The 18,965-nt window shown below is 43.1% G+C and overlaps 1 protein-coding gene across 1 annotated transcript; it reads left to right on the top strand.

Annotated features, from left to right (window-relative positions):
* Positions 1–628: 628 nt before the first annotated feature.
* On the top strand, positions 629–15,261 carry PLD4 (phospholipase D family member 4). The gene is made up of 11 exons (XM_010306543.2): positions 629–1,085; positions 4,046–4,135; positions 5,775–5,977; positions 6,655–6,838; positions 8,217–8,337; positions 8,705–8,832; positions 9,001–9,201; positions 9,598–9,737; positions 12,255–12,420; positions 13,519–13,615; positions 14,766–15,261. The coding sequence occupies exons 1-11, from the start codon at positions 1,083–1,085 to the stop codon at positions 14,972–14,974; spliced, it is 1,542 nt and encodes a 513-aa protein (XP_010304845.1). The 5' UTR covers positions 629–1,082; the 3' UTR covers positions 14,975–15,261.
* The last annotated feature ends 3,704 nt before the right edge of the window (positions 15,262–18,965 follow it).

Genomic DNA, 18,965 nt, shown 5'->3' with positions numbered 1-18,965 from the left:
TCAGACAGGCGTCCTATCCTGCTCCACCATCATCTTTTCTCTCACTTTTGGCCTTCATTGAGTTACTGCTTGTGCTTCGATCCCAGGGGAAGCAGAGGATTCACGACACCTTCAGCTTCCCAGAGAAAGGCCTCTTTCTGCAGTACCTGACCTGTCCTCTGGCTCCTCTTTGTCCACCTTCAGCAGCTTAATACAAGGTATGACAAAGCCTCACGATCCTTCTTGGATCTCAGTTCTCTCTCCACTCGTTTTTTTTCCCCCTACAGCAGCCTTCCTCGGGTACTGAACTATGGAATTACATCCTTCGGTTCAATAGGTTCAGAGGGCTGCCTGGAGAACAACAGCGTCATTGCCATATTCAGTTGTGTCGACTGAGGTGCAGCCTGTGGATTTTTACGGAAGACCTGATTTCTCAGGAACTGCCTCAAACTCAACATTGTATGTAACCTTCTCCTTCTCAATATGACTGCAAATTCCAAATACACTTGTTTTAAGACAAAAGCTGTATTATTTCAAAGGAGCTAGTTTGCTCCCTTTAGTTTGTCCAAGGATGACTGGTCAGGAGAGTGCTTGCAAGAGGAACTGGGTAGAGAGGTGGTTTTGGAGGGTTTGTTGGTCTGTTTAAAATGAAGCTTCTGGTGGGTTGAGAATGAAGCAGTGAGAATACTGCCGTGTCTGAGACGCAAATGGCACCAAAGCCGAGCAGTCCTTTCAACCAGTGTCTCCTAGTGCGGATCTAGGCTCTGACCTTACACTGCTGCGGGCAGTGAGAACTTCACCATTCAAGAGAGTTCGAGCCAGGTCAGGCACTGCAGAAAGTTATGTCAAGTAGGTGAAGATCAGGATCTGGAGTCTAAGAACTGGGTAGCAACAACTAGATGATAACGTGGGACTGTGGCTGTCAGTGCATGTTGTGAAACTCTGTGTTTAAGAGGAAGTAAATCTGCAGCAGGAGGAGGAAAAAACCAGAAGAACCCAAAAGAAATCTGCTGGTGAAAAGCATGTACGCTGCCTCTTGTAAGTAGAGTTGGGAGTAACATCAGACTACAGTAGGATATCCACACAGGACGAGGTCTTCCAGGATGGTAAGTACATTTGCCATCATCTTGAGAGTGCGAGGGGGTGGTCATGGAGAGATGAATGCACTTGGTTCATCTGAGGAACTTCAAACAGCTTCCGGGGAGGATTTTGTATGCTGAAAAGTCTCATGCTTGTGTCTGAAATCCAAAGGCCGAAACAGCTTGATGCTGATGGAGAAAAGAATTACCAAAAGTTATTTTGGGGACAGGGACAAAGCAGCCTTAATGTTATAAACAACAGTCTCCCATGTGTACTCAGCAGATTGTGGTGTTAGATTGTGTTCCAATCTGTGAAGCAACGCTAAGTAGTGCTTGTATTTATTGCTCTTGGATGAACTTTAGTCATTGAAATTGGCAGCCGGTAAAGCCCTGAAAGCTTAGAGGGAGCCATAGTTAATTACTGACCAGCTACAATATTATTCTTAAGAATTCTGGTTGAGTCTGTAATGTTTTCTTTCTTGAAAATTAAACTGTGATTTTTAGTGCAGTTCTCATGGCTTCAGTGTAGCAGCTGGGAATCTAGCCCATCAGTGGTAAAAGATATCAAGAAGGACTTTGAACAAAATGGTAGATGACTCTATTTTGGCACAGATGAGATCTCTTTGCTCTCATATTTTAAGAGAAATGCTGCTTTTTAAAGCCATTTTGTAACTGTTACTGAAAAAGAGAACTGAAACAAGTTGTTTCTCATAAGCTCCTTCCTTCTGAAGCCATCGCACAGCTGTAAGTGCACCTACAGCTGCAGCTCCTTACTGAGACACTGCTTGGGTCGCCAAATGTATGGTGGGGAGCACTTCAGCTTTGGGGGGCTGGAGGGACAAGATGACACCTCTCCAGCTCTGGTTGTGTGATGAGAACCTCCCAGGAGGGCTGTTTGTTACTGGACAGCCCAGCCGGTCGGGACAGCTACAGCCAAAGCAGCAAGCTGCAGAGTGTGACCTGCAACCTCACTGGGCTCTCCTGGCCTAGGCTGAAGGGCTGCTGCCGTTGTTTTTCAGCTGCCTTTCTCCTCCTCCTCTAAAATCCCTTTGCCTCAGTTTCCCACCAAACTCCTTAGGCTCTCCTCTCTTGCTCTCTCCTCCTTTTGCTCCCACTAATTTTCTGGGTTGGTATTTGACCACTTTATCTCAAAGTGGGGGAATGACATGTGTCGCTGTCACACAGCTTTCTCTGCGTGGTGTTACATCTCCCTTCTCTCCTTGGGCTGTAAGCTTTTTGGGGTAAGACACCACATCTTTGTATTATGCTTAAAGCATGAACTGAGATTTCAGGAGCATGGGGATGTGCCATTCACCAGGGAATGGCCAACTGTCTGTCACTGCTGGCAGCAGCTCAGTTTCTCCAGGGCTGGGGGAACGAGTGTTACCTGCCAGTGTTTCTATTTCCCGTGTAAAAGCTTGCATCTGGATCTGTGGCAGCAAATGAAAGTGCCAGTGAAAAGTGTGAGTAAAACTGCCTAGGAAAGCAGTCACTGCTGTACTGAGTGCAGCTGATAATAGCAAGCAGACCCTGAAATGGAAACTTTGCTTTCACCTCTGCATCTCCAGCATGCTTTTAAGCATGACTGTTCATACTTTTTCTTCCCTCTCCTACTTTCTCATTCTCCCTTGTCTGTTCTTTCGCCTTGGGTCCTTTCTTTTCGCATCCCTCTCCACATTCCCCAGGTCACTGTTTCAGACCCACCTCCCTTGTCTCCCAAGACATCCTCCATCTCTTTGGTTCAGCCCCACCAGTTCTTGTGAGTTTGGTCCCACAAGAAGCCTTTGGGGCTACGTCTGTGCTGTGTCCAACTCCTGCCTGTTCCATGTGGCCACAGCATCCGTACAGAAAGGTGGAGTGGGTAGAGTTGGATGCAGCATGAACGTGTGTGGGAGGACAGACACCACGAGCCCATCCAGTTCAGGTGACAATAGCTGTGAACATATGGCAAGATGGATGGGACAAGCCTGGCAGGATCCTTCCTACCTAAAACTTGTTCAAGTGTGGCCACCCACAGAGCAACTGTGTATCTGATACCATTACAGCATGCTCATCCTCCAGGCTGCAAACACCCAGTGGCTCAGGGATAGGAAGTGGTAGTTTGGGGACTGGACAGGTGGTGATATCATCTGGTAGCACTTTTTGAAATCTACCATACCCCAGGATGTGCTTCTTGCTTCCGAGCATGAAAAATGACAGCTGACTCTTGTGGGGTAAATGCACCTCTGCTGGTCCAGGGATGATTCATGACCCATTAGGCATGTGTGAAGTTTTTGGTTTGAACTTTTGAGAAGGCGAAATAGGCAAGTGACCAACAACCCCTGCCCTACCATCTGCTTTGAGTTTGGGCATATTTTGATATTTGCCCTTGTGGTTGCCTCTGCTGGTGATAACAAAAGACTAGGAGCAATACCGTCTGAGGAGGAAAAGAAGTTAGCTTACTTCCTAGAGTCATGGTTGCAATGGAGGGAGAAGAGTTTAGATTTTAGCCTGGTTCCCATCCCCTTAGCAGAGTCTCTTCTGGAAGAGACACCAACATTGAAGACAGCTCATGTGCATTAGAAGAGAGCAGGAACCTAATGGAGTCCACACAGGATGACATTGATGCTGCACACTATCACCCATGGCTTCTGCATTTAATTATTAGCTTGTTGGCAAACGTGTTAGCTTGCAACAGGACAAAAGTGGGTGTTGAAGGATAACTTGAAGAGGCAGGGATGCAGTTGTTTACACATTAATTACCACAGTGATTTTTGTGTGTAGATAGCACCAGGGAAAAACTGCGGGGACCTCTCTCTCTCACTTTGGAGTCTGTTAATGTCACTCAAGACCTGTAATATAGTGAGGATGTTGCACAGATCCATACTTAAATCTCAGAGCATTCTATAAAGCAATGGCAATAACCTGCATTTTTAGTCATAACCGGCTTTGTACAAATGTTGCCATAAAGCTTAATTTTTCCCCTTGCATATATTTCTGTTTTTCAGATTGTGAAAAAAGCATTAAAAACATCCCTGATGTTTAATGAGTCCTCCAACATGAAATTAAGCATGAACAATCAAAAACACGTCAAAATGGTAATTATGGGGATACACTACATTTGCTTACAAGAGCTGAGATTACGCTGACATTTCTGAAAAGAAATAACAGATTAAGAATGATTTTATTGCCTGTTTCAGAAATCCACATAGGTTTCAATCCTATTTGTAAACAAATGAGTGACAAAACCCTCATTGATTTATCCAGTAGACTGATCAAACCTTGCCAAGAGGGAGTGATGTGGAGCCTAATCCTGCAGCCCTGGCTCAGGACAGTAAACCTTGCTCATACAAATAGCACAGCACTTATTTATTTATTCAGCATGCCTAGAGCACCTGGACATCACAGTGTACAGCATGGTGACAGCCAAGATGCGACTTCAAAATAGATCTCTTACCTTAGAAATTTCTTCTAAAACCTGTGTGATGTTTAAGTCTTGCCAACGTGTTCACAGGATGAAATGCAGAATTAAAAATACATAAAATGCAATGTTAAAAATTGGAGGGATTTTTTTTGCCATCAGTGAGAGGGAGAACAAACCAGAGGGCAAAATTTTAAGTAGTCAGTTAAAAAATGTTTTTCTCATTCAAATCACTGCCTGAAATTGATGGCAGCACTGTAGATCTGGAGAAAAGCAGAGAAAATGAAAAGAAACTTTATCCAGAAAGAAACTGAAATAGATACTTTTGGAGGCAACTGGTTTCTGTGCAATTTTCATATGTACCTTTTTGGGAGCTCACATTTATAGCTACAGACTCACGAGCAGACTTGGTTCTCCTGCCTGGAGGTTCAAAAGCTCGACTCTGCAGTGCACACTGCCTGTCACATGGTGGTAGATGGTCCCAGCTCCCAAGAATTGCCAGCAGGAGCCCAACATGATAATTCTTGGGGGAAATGGATCTGACCTGGTGGCTGTCCTTTCCTCCTTATGTAGGGCAAGATATAGAGCTGTATGTTATAGCATATGAGTGGCTAGACTCCAGATCTGGATATACCAGGTGGTCAGGATATTTATTTTTTTCATCTATGTTCAGGGAAAAAAAAAAAAAAGGAAGTACAGAAAAAGAGAAATGAAGCTAACTCACCACACTAGAAGGACAAAGAAATACTATACGCTCACCATATGAATAAATGAGATTTGTGTAGTTTCACTTACGTGAGGTCTAAGTTAAAAGACAAAACCAGGACATGTTCAGAAACCACAACATGTCCTTCTGCTTCTGATATTTTCAGACCTGTTTTTTCTCCCCAGATTTCATGAACTTTCTCTTTATGGTAATGCTGGGCTTGATCCCACAGCTAATCTTGTGTTATGCATTTCCTTGTTTTGATTTTGGTAGAAATTTCATTGAACACTCATTTGTCTTGTGCTAAAATAAAGCTGATCAATGTCAAACTAATCATAACATTTAGGAAAAAAACCAGGTTTTTGATATGTTGGCACAGGAAAAATCAAAACAAAACTAAAATCATGGTCCTCACATAAACCAACCCCTACGTAGTTCATGGTCCTTACTTTCAGTCATGTATCTAAGAACACAGACTTTTAGTAGCTGAAAGCAGAACTATCATTCAGTGATTGTGATTTACTCACCTGCAACAGGTAGTCATCCATTAGCTGGTGTATCAGTGACTTGGTGATTGCTTAAATCTTCTCTTATTTGGATTCTGTTCTAGTTTCAGATCTTAGGGACAATTTTGATACTTAGTCTTGTCCTGATGGCTGTTTACTTCATGAGAGTGGACAGCATAGTTGATCTTAATGGAGAAGAAGCAGTTGTCAGCATTTATGAAGAGGTTGAGGAGGAAGGACTCTATGGAGATCTCCCAGGAACCACAATAATTGAAGAGGACACCAATAGGTCCAATGATTCCTGCAGGTAAGCCATGTCCAGTGGCACATGGAGAAGTAATCACCAGGTGGAGAAATAGTTATAAACCTGACAATATCAGCATGGCTATTGTTCTTTCCCCATTGTATAGTAAGTGATAAAGTACCACTAATTTGGGAAAATTGGGGGTGTTTAGGCATCAGATCGTTAGTAGGAGCCTGTTATGAGGGGCGGTATTGCAGCTCCACTACTGGTCCTGTGCTTCTATGTTCAGCACAGCTCTGTAGCTGCTCCACCGCCTCCAGCCATCCTCCCTTTGTGGCAGTGGTGGGAGGCAGCAGGGCGACCAGTGGGCAAAGCAGCCTCTGCTGAGCTCACCCTCTTTCAGGGGCTGGAGGGGGCAGTGGGTGTTTGTCCTGGCAGAGGGTGGAGAGGGTACAAAAGCGACACTCAGCCCCAGGAGGTTATTTTTCTCTTCATCTTTAGGATGGTAACATTCAAAGCTCAGAACACCTACTGAGAAGCCATTCTGCTGGATTTGGGAGGACAATGTACACATAGGCTTGACTATAAAAACCGGGGATGCAGAGTACTCCCAGCTTATTAGTCCAGCTGAACTTGTTTGCTTTTGAGGTTGATGTTCAAAATGGCCCACCGTACAGCAGGTGCTTGTTTTCCGGCTTGGGCCAAGTTGTTTGCTTCACGATATACATTTGCCATTGCAGCTTTGAACTTGTGGAAAATGTTCCTTATGACTTAGCTTTCGAGATAAATAGCACTGCAGCCAAGCCCTTGTACCAAGCCTGGATGAAACTCCTTGATATAGCCCAGGAAAAAATTCATGTGGCTTCTTACTATTGGTCTCTTACTGGGAAGGATATCAACGTCAATGATTCATCTTCCAAGCAGGTAGGAGAAAATCAATGACAAGCACATCTGTGATTGTATGTCTCATATACTGTGTGGTCTGTCTCCCAGAGACATTGCTTGACTCTTCCTGCAAATGCAGAAGGGTTTTCCATGCTCGTCTGAAGCAGAACACCAACTTTCCTTCTCCAGTCAAGCTAGACTCAATCTGAGTATTTCTATGCTGTGTTTTAAGAGCAACCCAGAGGTCAGTCTCAAACCCACACTTGCCTACCCTGCAGACTGTCAGCCTGTGGTAGGGGCAGCCCATGACATGGATGAAGAGACTGCAAGATCCAATATACACAAGTGAACATGCCAATTCCCACTGGCTAGCTGGAAGAGTCAGGAAGCAAAGTCTGCTGGACTTCTGACTGTGTCAGGTGCTGTTTCTCTCCACGTACAGACACAGCATCTGCATTTGCCCATTTTGCAGGTGTCCCTGAACCATGCCGTTGGACAGCAGCTCAGGGCATTTGCTCTCCTTTGCAGGGCTGTCCTCATGGACGCCCTGTGCCACCAGACTTCCTGAGGGGCCTCTCTAGCTCCACCACCAAAAGTAAATGACAGAGACCACGGCACAGGCTCACCTTGTGACCATCCATTGTGTTTAATTGTACCTTGGCTCTCTTTAGGCCCATGGCAGCTGGCAACCTCTCAGGCAATCCTAAGCAGAGTTTAGGGGACAATATGGGCTGGGCTGGGAACTGTTCTGAAAAGCAGAAGGGATGAGGCTGCTCTATTTCAGGCAGGTAGGGAGTTTAGTCAAGTGTCAGGAATCATGTTGTTTGATGATAGACCAGATGCTGGCCCATTTATTACTGTGGGCAGAGCCTCTGCCTCCCTCCTGGCACAGCTTTCTCATTGTCCTCACTCTCTGGGACTACTCTTCTTGTCTTCCTCACCAGGTGGGTCTGGTGCTGTAAGCTGACTTGTTTCCTCCACATGAGAAGAAGTAAAAGTGACAGATGTAAGGCTGGGCCCTGTGTCTGCTAAAAGGACAGCTCAGTTTAGGACAGTCTCTGTTACTTTTATCCTCAGGAAGAAATGATGCAGCATATCTATTGAGCATCAGCATACAACAGTTGATCTTCATTGGGGCATTCACCTCTGAAGTCTGGGATGTTTGTGGTTGTACTTTTAAACCTTATGTCTAATAGCATTAAATGATAGAAAATAAACTTTGATCCATACATTGGATTAGAATCTTTGTTGCCTTTTTTTTCTCTGATTGAAACACTCCTGAAACAGGTGAAATTTCTGACCTTCCTTGTGTTGGTGTTCTTCAAAGGAAGCATCCATTAGTAACACTATATTTGCATATATTTTACTAAATGTTCTGTAACAAAATATAAAAATTAACAAACAATGTACTCTGCAGGGTGAAGATATTCTGAAGAGGTTTGAGAAACTACTTGCAGAGAATGTCTCTGTGTATGTTGCAGCAAGTATGCCAACTTTGGCAACAAATTCAACTGACCTTGAGCTTTTAGAGGAAAAAGGTAATTATCTCACTTCAGGGATGTCCTCAGAACTTCAGTAATGCAAAAAAGGCATCTAAGAGATACTGGTGTCCAAGGCCTATTCTGGTGTGGTGCTTACGTGGGTTGACAGGACAAGCACTATGCATTCACTGGTTCATGATTTCTGTGTATGTTGTCATGCCCTTAAGAATTTTTCTGCTAGTTCACATTTTGTATGTTTTTGCAAGTTACTGTATTCTCAGGAATGAGTGCTTGTGAATTTTGGTAGTTATTACCAGTTGCAGCTACTGGACATCCAGACATGTTCTGGTTGTCAGGGAGCAGTATAGATTATCATCGCTATGCTGTATCTGAACTCTTTTTTCCCCTCCCCATCTTTCTTCAGGGGCTCATGTAAAAAAGATTGATTTTGGACATTTGGCAGGAGGAGTGTTGCATAGCAAATTCTGGATTGTAGACATGAAACACATATATATTGGTAGTGCAAATATGGACTGGAGATCTTTATCGCAGGTAAGCTCTGCTGTTGCATATTGAAAAATCTGGGGCAAAATTAATGTCCTAGCACATAACAGAGAAAAATCATAATGATGTGAAATAGTGACTGAGTGGGAGAAACAGCAAAGAAACCCCTGGAGGTGACTCTCTCTGGGGCTGTGACATAGCTTGCTCTCTTTGCAGGTGAAAGAGTTTGGTGCTGTGATACACAACTGCAGCTGCTTGGCCAAAGACCTCTGGAAAACGTTTAGTACTTACTGGGATCTAGGACATGCTAATGCTACCATCCCATTCCCTTGGCCTCTTAATTATTCTACCCACATTAACAAGCATCGGCCTCTGGAGGTAGAATTTAATGGAATCTTGACAAAAGCCTATTTTTCTGTAAGTATGTTTTAAAATAACAAGATAGACTGTAAACTATGTTTAAGCATTGGCCAGAAAAGTTTATTCAGCAGTCCTCAGTTACTTGTGCTCCAGTTCGATAATAATTCATTCAACAGGTTTCTCTGGAACTACTCAAGGAATAAGGGTTGACCCAGGTTCGTCTGTCAGGTAGTATGGCAAGGATGGGGGTGCAGGTCTTCTTTAATCACCTGTGGGCTCGGTATATCAATGTTACCTGACCCATCAGGGCATGGAAGGCATGAGGAATGCTAGTGGTCCACCTCAAATGCTTTGTGCTGTTGTAATGAAAAGTGAACAGATCTGAATATAAATGAATTGCAGCCTGACAGAAGAAGGATGAAATCACTGACCTGCGTGTTTTCTTCTTTACAGGCTTCTCCTCCACTATTTTGTCCAGATGGTCGCACCCATGACCTCTTTGCTATAATCAGTGTTATCAGTGAGGCACAGAAATTTGTCTATGTTTCTGTTATGGAATATTTCCCTACCAGCCGTTTCATTCATCCAGAAAGGTACAATTTTAATCCTGAGCAAATCAGTTGACTGTGCACTTTTTAAAGGAGAAATGTGCTATTCTCCCCCTTCTGCAATGAAAATATTCAGCATGGAGAGAACTGAGGCTTTGCTCTGCATTCGTGCATTGCCTTGTGGACTGTGCAAATACTGATGCTACAGGAAGGATGGTATCCAATACTGCCCATGTGCTTCGCTAACGTCTTAGAGCAGCCTCCTGTGCCCTTCACACAGCAAGAAAACTATGAAGTGCAAGACTAGGGACAGTCAGGTATAGCTCCCTTCAAAATATGACAGAGCAGAGGAATGGGAACAGCAGAAATTTATCTGACATCATACTTTTCAGAGAAAAGATTGCTTTGCTCCTCTCTTCTGCTCTCTTGCTCTTCTTTTCTTTTGAAGACTATTGGCTTCTGGCTCTGCTGCCTGTAGTACTTGACCCATATTTTAGGGGGTAATTCTTAACTGTCCTTGCTGACCTCTGCAACAGTAGCTGAAACAGCCTCTAAAATAAACTTCTGGGCTTTTATCTTCATTTTTTTATAATTCCATCTAAGGACATCCAAGTTCCTGAAGTGTGCTGGTGCCTGCAGCAGCAGCTCTTGAAGATAAGGTGGTAGTGGTGATCTGGGGTGATCAAGTTTTGCGTGGTGGACCACTGCCACAGTCCCAGTGGGCTGCCCAAGGTCACAGCAGAATCATGCAGACCCAGCACATCACCTCAAATCTGAGTAACACAGAAAGTCAGTGAGTCATGAGGCAACCACTGAAACTCCAAATCCTCTTAGATATGTGTCCTTGAATTAGGATGTTTACATGTAACCGAGTGCTCTGAGTATTATCTGCTTATAACATTTCTGAGTTTTCCAATCATCTAAATAATCTGAGAAAGAAGTTCAAGCGAAATAATTATGTACAGCATGGGTTGTAAAGAATAGGGTGAGCTCTAGGCGGCCATTTAGCCAGAATTATATCACACATCATGTCCTGTGGCATGACTGTGTAAAGTCTCTGTTGTTCAACTGGCATGGGTATGTTAGCAGGAAGAGTGTAGGATAATAGGTAGACACAGATAATTCCACTGTCCTTGAAACAAAATCTCAAAGACTAGTTTTCACTTGGAGGATATTTTTTTTATAAATCAAATAGCTTAGAGGATTTTTCGGTTTCTGTGTTGTACGGTCGAATCTCTGGGTTTCTCATCTCCTGCTTTTTAGCTAAGAATAGATTCACAGAAAGTCTCTTTTCCCCCTTAGGAACGAGTGTGTTAATACTCCTCATTCTTCATCTGAAGCCTTAATCCACCATTTGTGACATCTAGGGCCTGATCAGAAGCAAACGAGTTTGAAAGGCCTAGGGAAAGCGTCGCAGGGCCTGGGGCTATCTCCACAGCAACCAGCTCTAGTGTAATGAATTGAGGCTGATTAGTTCAGGTTAGGTTCCTCCAGCAGCTGAGGCAGAGGGAACAAAGCTGCTGTCTTAATGCCTGAGTGTTAATCAACTAGAAACTGATATATTTGAAAAAGGGAAACTGTTCAAAATAGCATTTCTAAATAGTGTGTTTTTCCAAGTTTTTTAGGATCTACATGTCAGCCTGATTCTGAAAGCACATGGCCGGTCTGTTGATCATGATAGGACGATGCATGAGGCAGGGCTTGAGAATTCACGCCTTTGCACATAAGACCAAAAGGAATAAGTTAGGCAAATTAATTCATCATTGCTCATGGGACTTGAGTAAGTGCTAGACCTCTATCAATATCAGTCCTGCAATCTGTACTAATGATATTTGTCTCTCCCCGTGCAGCACTTGTTAGGATCTATTGAATGAAAATGCTACATGGGTGTTTGGAATTATTAGTCCTGGGAAGCACATTAGCTCTTAGTGTTGTGTAGTTGGGTGAAGGATGTTAAAAATTTTCCCCTAAGCTACTGCCAACACAAATGTCAGGAAAAGGGACAGCTCCGTATTCAGGAAAGCACAGCTGTTTGTTACCTTGGGGGCACACGGGATGCTACAGACAGCAAGGAGGGATGGGGAGGGATAGAGCCTGCCCATGCTGGCTGACGGCACAGGACCACTGGGGACACTAGAAACAGTCTCCAGGGGCCTGAAATGGTCATATTCTGCCAAATGGCTCTGGGGCTTTCCTCTGGGCTCTGCACTGTCCTTTTTACTTCATGCTGTATAACCTGGCTTTACACTGGAGTTGCTATTGTTATTTTTAGTTTCCTAAGGAAATGAGCATGATGGCACCATGCTCTGTGTGTATCATTGTGTACCTGCACTTCACTAAATTTTAAACTTTTTGATCAATTTCAACCCTGTTTGGCAGAGACGGGAGGTCTCAAAGCACACTGGGATAAGAACTGCCTGGGTAGAAGGCAGAAATCTTATTTAAACCTCCAGTGAAGGCACATGTGCTTCTCTTACTAGACATCAGAGATCCTATCTGCGCACAGCGTCACTTGAACTGTTTCAAAAATATCCCTTTTTCCACCCACCTACTTTTCTCTAGATACTGGCCAACCATCGACAATGCTCTGAGACGTGCTGCTTTCAACTACCGAGTACAAATCCGGCTTCTGGTCAGCTGCGGGACCCACTCTGACCCAGCCATGCTCTACTATCTGAGGTCCCTGCGTGCTCTGAACAACCCGCATGCCCACATCAGTGTTGGCGTGGTATGATAAGAAACCTGATTTTGGAAAGACAGCTTGAGGATATGGGCCCCCCACTGATTTTTGAGTCTAAGCTGCCAGTTGCATATGAAGAGAAGGTTTTAGAGAAGCAGATTGTCCATTGTTGCAGCAACTGTTTTGGGTCCTTGAGAAAATAAGGCCCAAGAGATAACCTTTGAGGAAGCAGCTATTGCAAGTTAATAGTGATACCAAGGGATGTGCCTAGCTGTAGCACTTGCAACATTATTCAAGCAATCACTTTTGCTGAGCACCACGACAGTAACAGTTTATATGACAACTTAGTGCTCTTCTCATAGACCTTTTCCTGTAAGGAGTATCTTAAATGGGTCTAATTACTATCAATTTTTTACAATTGGGAGCTCTGCTGACTGCCTATATAAATGGACCCTTTTTTGAACACTGAATATTACACACAGGCCATTAGATACTAGGCTGGAATGTATTGAGTGGGGTGGGGATGGTGTGGAAGCTCCCCATGTAATGCAGTTAGAGAGAAGTCACAGAAGTAAGGAGGAGTGGTATATTTTTTAAAAAAACAACCAAACAAAATCAACCAAAAAAACCACAACCAACCCCAACAAAACCTAGACCAACAACAACAACAAAAAAAACCCACCCAGAAATGTAGATTTTAGTAGGAGTTAACACAAAAAGTTAGGCACTATTGTTGCCTGCAGTACCCCTCGTGTCTGTGATCAGCCCATTCTCGCACAAAATAAGAGCAGCAATCAGTGGTAAATGCAGATCTATTAAACAGCTGCCTAAAACTGCATTTAATTGTCTGCCCTGTAATGATAATAGCTGTGCCACTAATGGAACATTGTGAAGCAAACGTTATCCTTATCTGATCTCAATTGCTTATCCAATTTTATGTATACTGGAAGTACTATTTGTTGTTTCTCTTGGCTAAGAGTAAAATCTCTTTTATGGTACATTTAATAACAGTGTGTGAAATATTCTCTTCTGTTCTTTCTGTACTATTCTATTATGTGAAATTTAAAAAAATCTGCATTGTCCAATTATTTGATCTGTTCCTCACTCTAGTATTTCTATTCATATTTTTACTTTCTCTCCCTCCAGAAACTCTTCATTGTTCCAGTTCTGAATCACACAAATATTCCTTATGGGAGAGTGAATCACAACAAATATGTGGTCACTGATAAAGTAGCCTATATTGGTATGTATTCTATTATTCGAAACACTTACAGTATCTTCAGATCTATAAGACTGAGACTGAGATAGGATGGGCTGCAATATCAAAAAAGACCTAATTTTGCCATGTAAAATATATGGCTTAATCAGAATGTCTGCCCTGGGTAAAGAAGTAGAGTTGTGAAGGGAAGAAAATAATGTAGGTCAAGTTCAGTAAGAGATCATTTGATATGATTGTGAACCATTAAGAACAGAGCATGACAAGTCTGAGTGCACAGCCTGTGACAGGCACAGTAGGAATTTCACAGACTGTGTGCTCAGAATGATGCAGTGATAGCTGATGCTCTACTATGTAACGTTATTGCGCTTTAATAAAAAGAAATTGCTAGGAGGAATTAATTCCATGCACTGTTTGCTGAACAGAACTCTAGGAATGGAAATGAGAAAACAGCAGTGTCAATTGCTGCTCAATTCCTGAAAGTCAGGATGGTGTTTATTTTTCACTCTTTTATTAGGATCCCTCAAAAAAGGGAATGTGAAAGGGCTCTGTTGTTTCAGTCAGACCATCCTCCAAGCAATGCAAATCAGCAAATAGCCGGATCTTCCAACGGGCTGAGGACTTGCCGTTCCAATTGCCTTTAATCGAACTTGCTTCTTACCGAGTTGTCTTTTGAACACAGATATGCAGATAATTTGTTTTCATGCCTAAGCACCTTCTGGAATCGGCAGTAGATTTTTCTGGTTAAGGTGAACACTAGAAGTGCTAAGTGATAAAATGTATATTTTTTTTAACAACTAAAGAGAATTAAGTCCATTAAGGAATTGTCTTTTCCTTTAAACACAGGAACCCATATCAAGCAATGGCTTTTAACCCCTCTTAATACCCAAATGTTGCACTCTATACCCATATTTATAATGAGTAGATTTGTGTATCTCTGCCACAGGCTGTAAGGAATTAGAAGGTTATGAAGCTTCATGGTTGCAGTTAATACTGACTTTCCGAAACCCAAGGTCTGGAATAAGAAGGAGGTGACCTGGTTTTTGCTGGTCTTAATGAGATTTGCAGTTGTACAGCAAATCAGCAAAGCGAGGCAATATGGGCTTAACAAGTATGGAGATCAAACAGAACACTGGGAAATGAATGTTTTCTAATTAGCTGCTTTTCCATTGCATAGGGACTTCCAATTGGTCAGAAGATTACTTCATTAATACAGCTGGCGTGGGACTAATTATCAAACAGAATTTGACCAACCTGCAAAGAAGGCAACTGCCTATCCAGGAACAACTAAAAAACCTTTTTGAGCGAGACTGGAATTCCAAATACGCAGTGAATCTGGAAGATGTGCAGGGACAGAAAGACTGTAACTGGAGGGACCAACTCTGAAGTGAATTAAAACATACATTTTAAATAGAAACAAAAATATATTTGAATCTTGTTTCCCATGCAAAACAAGGACCTTTCTTCTTTATGTCTTTGTCAGAGAAATTGCTTCCTTGTGATGTCCACACTGTTTGATGATGCAAGAACTTCTCATAGTTGACTCTACCTGAAAAACTGTTAGCCAGTGTGTGACATTCCCTTTTCTGTGTGATTACCTCATCCCATAGTTAATGAGATGCATACAGCATTATATGATAAGCTGTCTGATATTAAAGCAAACATGAAAGATACAACCAGATCTTAACAGATCAGAGATGCAGATCATTATTGCTGTTCTATTTTATCTTAGGAAGCTATATATTTCAACCTCAATGTTCCATTAACAGTGTTCGCTTACATGTGTTTAAGCATATTTTTAATCACCTACAATAGCGAGGGCAGATTTTTAAAAGCATGTGGGAATTAGAGGCACAGGGAAATACCTGTATTTCAATGTTGAGGCTAGTCACCAGAGTTAAATGCCTGGGATTTGAGTCTTGCAGCCAGCTTCCAGCTCAGCTGCCCCGAACCCCTGTGTGTCAGGAGGTATTTGGATGTCTGTGCAGTGGCCCCATGCAGTGAACAGGATGGGGGGGGAGCAGGGTGAAGCTGCTGCGTGAGCGCTGGTGTGGCAAAGGCATCCCACCTGCACTGTGGGCAGTGCTTGGAGAGCATCCTTGCTCCTGTAGGGCTGTCCTGGTGCTGGCCCTGACCAGCGCTGTGTCTCTGGGCTGCCTTTCCTTCTGCAGTCTCACAGGGACCATAAAACTGAGCCATCTGGTGCCTCATGTCCTTGTCTGCCACTGTGTGGCGGCTCTGCCCTGGGCGACCCTCCGCAGTGACAGGAAATGAAAGCAGGGCATGTGCTCCAGCCATGGAGGGGTGTCAGTGACACGGGGCTGGGACTCCGTGAACCTCACCAGTGGCAGGCACCTTTGCCCAACACTGAAAATGGAGTTGCAAAGTGGACTTTTTGCTTTGGGAACTGATGTACAGCACAGGTGAGAGAGCCCAAGGCAAAAGCCCAGAGCATGGCTCCACAGAAGGGTCAGACAGATCCCCTGTCCTGGCACTCCATCCCTGAGCTGTGAAAGCACAGAGGACCTCTCCAGCCCCGAAAGCCGTGTGGCAGCTCGTGGCTTCACTCCCGTCCTGGCAGGGTCCCATTTGGTTGCATTTTAGCTCTGAGGCCATCTCTCTTGCCACAGACACAGCACTGAGTGGAGGGACTACAGACTTCCCCATCACGGTACAACCTCCCCATCCTCCAGAGGAAGTGTTTTGGTGCTTTTAATCTCCCCTGTGCTGAGAATGACAAAGGGACCTGCTGTGATTGCCTGTGTGTGATCTGATTTATACCTTTGTGAATACACACAAATCCCCGTTCACATAAGGGCCCTTCCCCATGAGGTCTTTTGAAGATGATCCCAACTGATTTTCTGTTTTTTTTTGTTTCCAGGCTGCTCCTTAGCTGTCTCTGCCAGACACTTCCAAGATTCCTTGGATTGTAGTTACATTCACAGATAACACTGAAATTTTGTGAGTATTCATATATGTGCAAACACATTGAGGAAGATGCAGGTGCTTTTAGTGCTCTCCTCCCCTATTTCCTTTCTAGAGGCTGCATGATATTTTGAGATTTCCATTCACTAATTAAAATTTCTGGCAAAGCAGAACCTCCTCAGCTGGTTTTCTCTACCTCCATTTCATGGGTTTATTATCCTGTACCAGCAAATACATCCAGCCATGCGCTGTATTAATACATTGGACAGATTTTTCCCAGTGCAATGAGCACACGTGAATGGTGGGTCAGTTTGAAAATCTTTGAGAAGTTACATCCTTAACCAACAAAACTATTCTCTCTCGAGGAGTGCAATCCTCTAGATGGCACTCGAAGCTATCTTTTCACTGTATGGGACAGTTTCTGGGCAAGCTGGGAGACTTGTATTCTGGTAATGCAAGACTCGTGTGGGATATCGTTCAGCTTTATAAAGGAAAAAATGATGCTCACGAGATTGCTCTTTCTTTACTGACATCACCTGTGTCAGTATCCTGTATCACATATGAAGGAGGGGTTTACGATTAAGACAATGAACTTGAGTTTATTTCCCTGGTTTCTTGTGAGACTTTTAGGCCCCTTCGTAGCTTGATTCGCATTTACTTGTTCTCTATTACAAAGGTGGAATATGGTGTAAATTATAACCAGGCTTTGAGTCTCTTAGTACTTTTCCATTTATGAAACAGGGTTAATAATAGTCCTTATCCACCCACCTGTTGTTTGTGTCTTTCATTTAGATTGTGATTTCTTCAAGTTAAGGACTGTATCAAATGTAAGCTGGGCCATCCAGCAGTATTCATTAGCATCTGTTTATTAACCTTGGATGGATTTTCTAGTTTGGAGCTCAGCTAAACCCTGGTTGCAGGCAGTTCAGACATTTCTCAGCATTGGTTTATTCAGGGCTAGAAAAAGTTGCTGGTTTGAGTCTTGAGCATGGATGCTCTCCTCTGATCAGCTCATCTCATGTCCCTGTGTTATGATGGAGTACAAACTTTTAATTTACTGTTTATGCTATATCAATGTACACGTAATTTTTTTGGCAGTCATAGATATCTCCATAATCTCTGAAAGATAGCTTTTCTGTCATGGGCACTGACTCCAGAACCTCTGCTCTCTACAGCTTCCTGAGGAGGGGAAGTGGAGAGGCAGGTGCTGATCTCTTCTCCCTGGAATCCAGTGATAGGATTCATGGGAATGGTTCAAAGCTGCATCAGGGGAGGTTCAGACTTCACATTAGGAAACATTTATTTACTGAAAGGGTGTTCAAACACTGGAACAGGCTTCCTAGAGGTGGTCGATGCCCCAAGCCTGTCAGTGTTTAAGAGGCATTTGGACAATGCCCTTAATAACATGCTTTAACCTTTGGTCAGCCCTGAAGTGGTCAGGGAGTTGGATCAGATGATCATTGTAGGTCACTTCCAACTGAAATTATTCTATTCTATTCTATTCTATTCTATTCTATTCTATTCTATTCTATTCTATTCTATTCTATTCTATTCTATTCTTCTTCATATTTATTATCTTATTCAGGATTAATTTCTCTGTCTTGTCTTCGGGATATATGAGAGGTCCTGCTTCAAATATAACAACAAAATAGCCAACCAATAGAGATGTGCCTTAACAATGCAAGATATTGTTGGGGTGGGAGTGTCTTTCTTTTTAATGCATTTATACCTTCTTTTGCATGTCAAATCACAGTTGTAGGTTTGTTTGGCTGGAGACTGCACGTAGATGTTTAGCTGAACAGCCCACATCTTCAGATGTTAAAAAATCTGTAGCAGTAATCAAGGAAACCTACCACAGTTAAAAGAACAACCTGAGCATCTCAAACTAAGTATGAAGGTGGGGTCAGGAGCCTGTTGACAAAATGTTTATGTTCTGCAGGTTTGCGTCTGTACTCCTTGCACCCTTTTGAACTCTGTTCTTAGCTGTTCCTTTGGTCAGACCCTTGGGTAATATGCTTTTTTGCACCTTTCCCAAAGCTGACAGTAGCCTATTTGGAGGAAGATTTTATTGCTGCTTCTTTTCTCTACTGCTCTTCCCTTAACTATTTCATTCATCTTTTAAAAACTTCATAGTGATTATTGCTCTGTGGTCATTCTTATCTCAGAGCTCAATTCTAATTGATTTCATTCTTTCACCTTTGCAACAGACTCCTATATTCAGTGCTGTCTAGGTGGATTCCTATTTGTGGGTGTAAGTAAATGGACACTACCTGAGAAACAGTTGAATATGTGAAGGCTGCTTTGCAGGCAGATGTGAACTGCTGTTAGAACGGGATGTCCTTGATTACATAGAATTATAGAATGGTTTGGGTTGGAAGGCACCTCAAAGATCATCTAGTTCCAACCCCCCTGCCATGGGCAGGGACACCCTCCACTAGACCAGGTTGCCCAA

The sequence above is a fragment of the Balearica regulorum genome, chromosome 5, assembly GCF_011004875.1.
Source record: "Balearica regulorum gibbericeps isolate bBalReg1 chromosome 5, bBalReg1.pri, whole genome shotgun sequence".
NCBI classification, from domain to species: Eukaryota; Metazoa; Chordata; class Aves; order Gruiformes; family Gruidae; genus Balearica; species Balearica regulorum.
This window is presented reverse-complemented; position numbering and strand designations above follow the sequence as displayed.

What these genes read in the sequence shown, in the direction of transcription:
- PLD4 (XM_010306543.2), top strand. An exon ending in TGACAAAAGCCTATTTTTCT is followed by an intron (nt 9,202 to 9,597) that starts GTAAGTATGTTT and finishes TCTTCTTTACAG; the next exon opens with GCTTCTCCTCCACTATTTTG. An exon ending in TGATAAAGTAGCCTATATTG is followed by an intron (nt 13,616 to 14,765) that starts GTATGTATTCTA and finishes TCCATTGCATAG; the next exon opens with GGACTTCCAATTGGTCAGAA.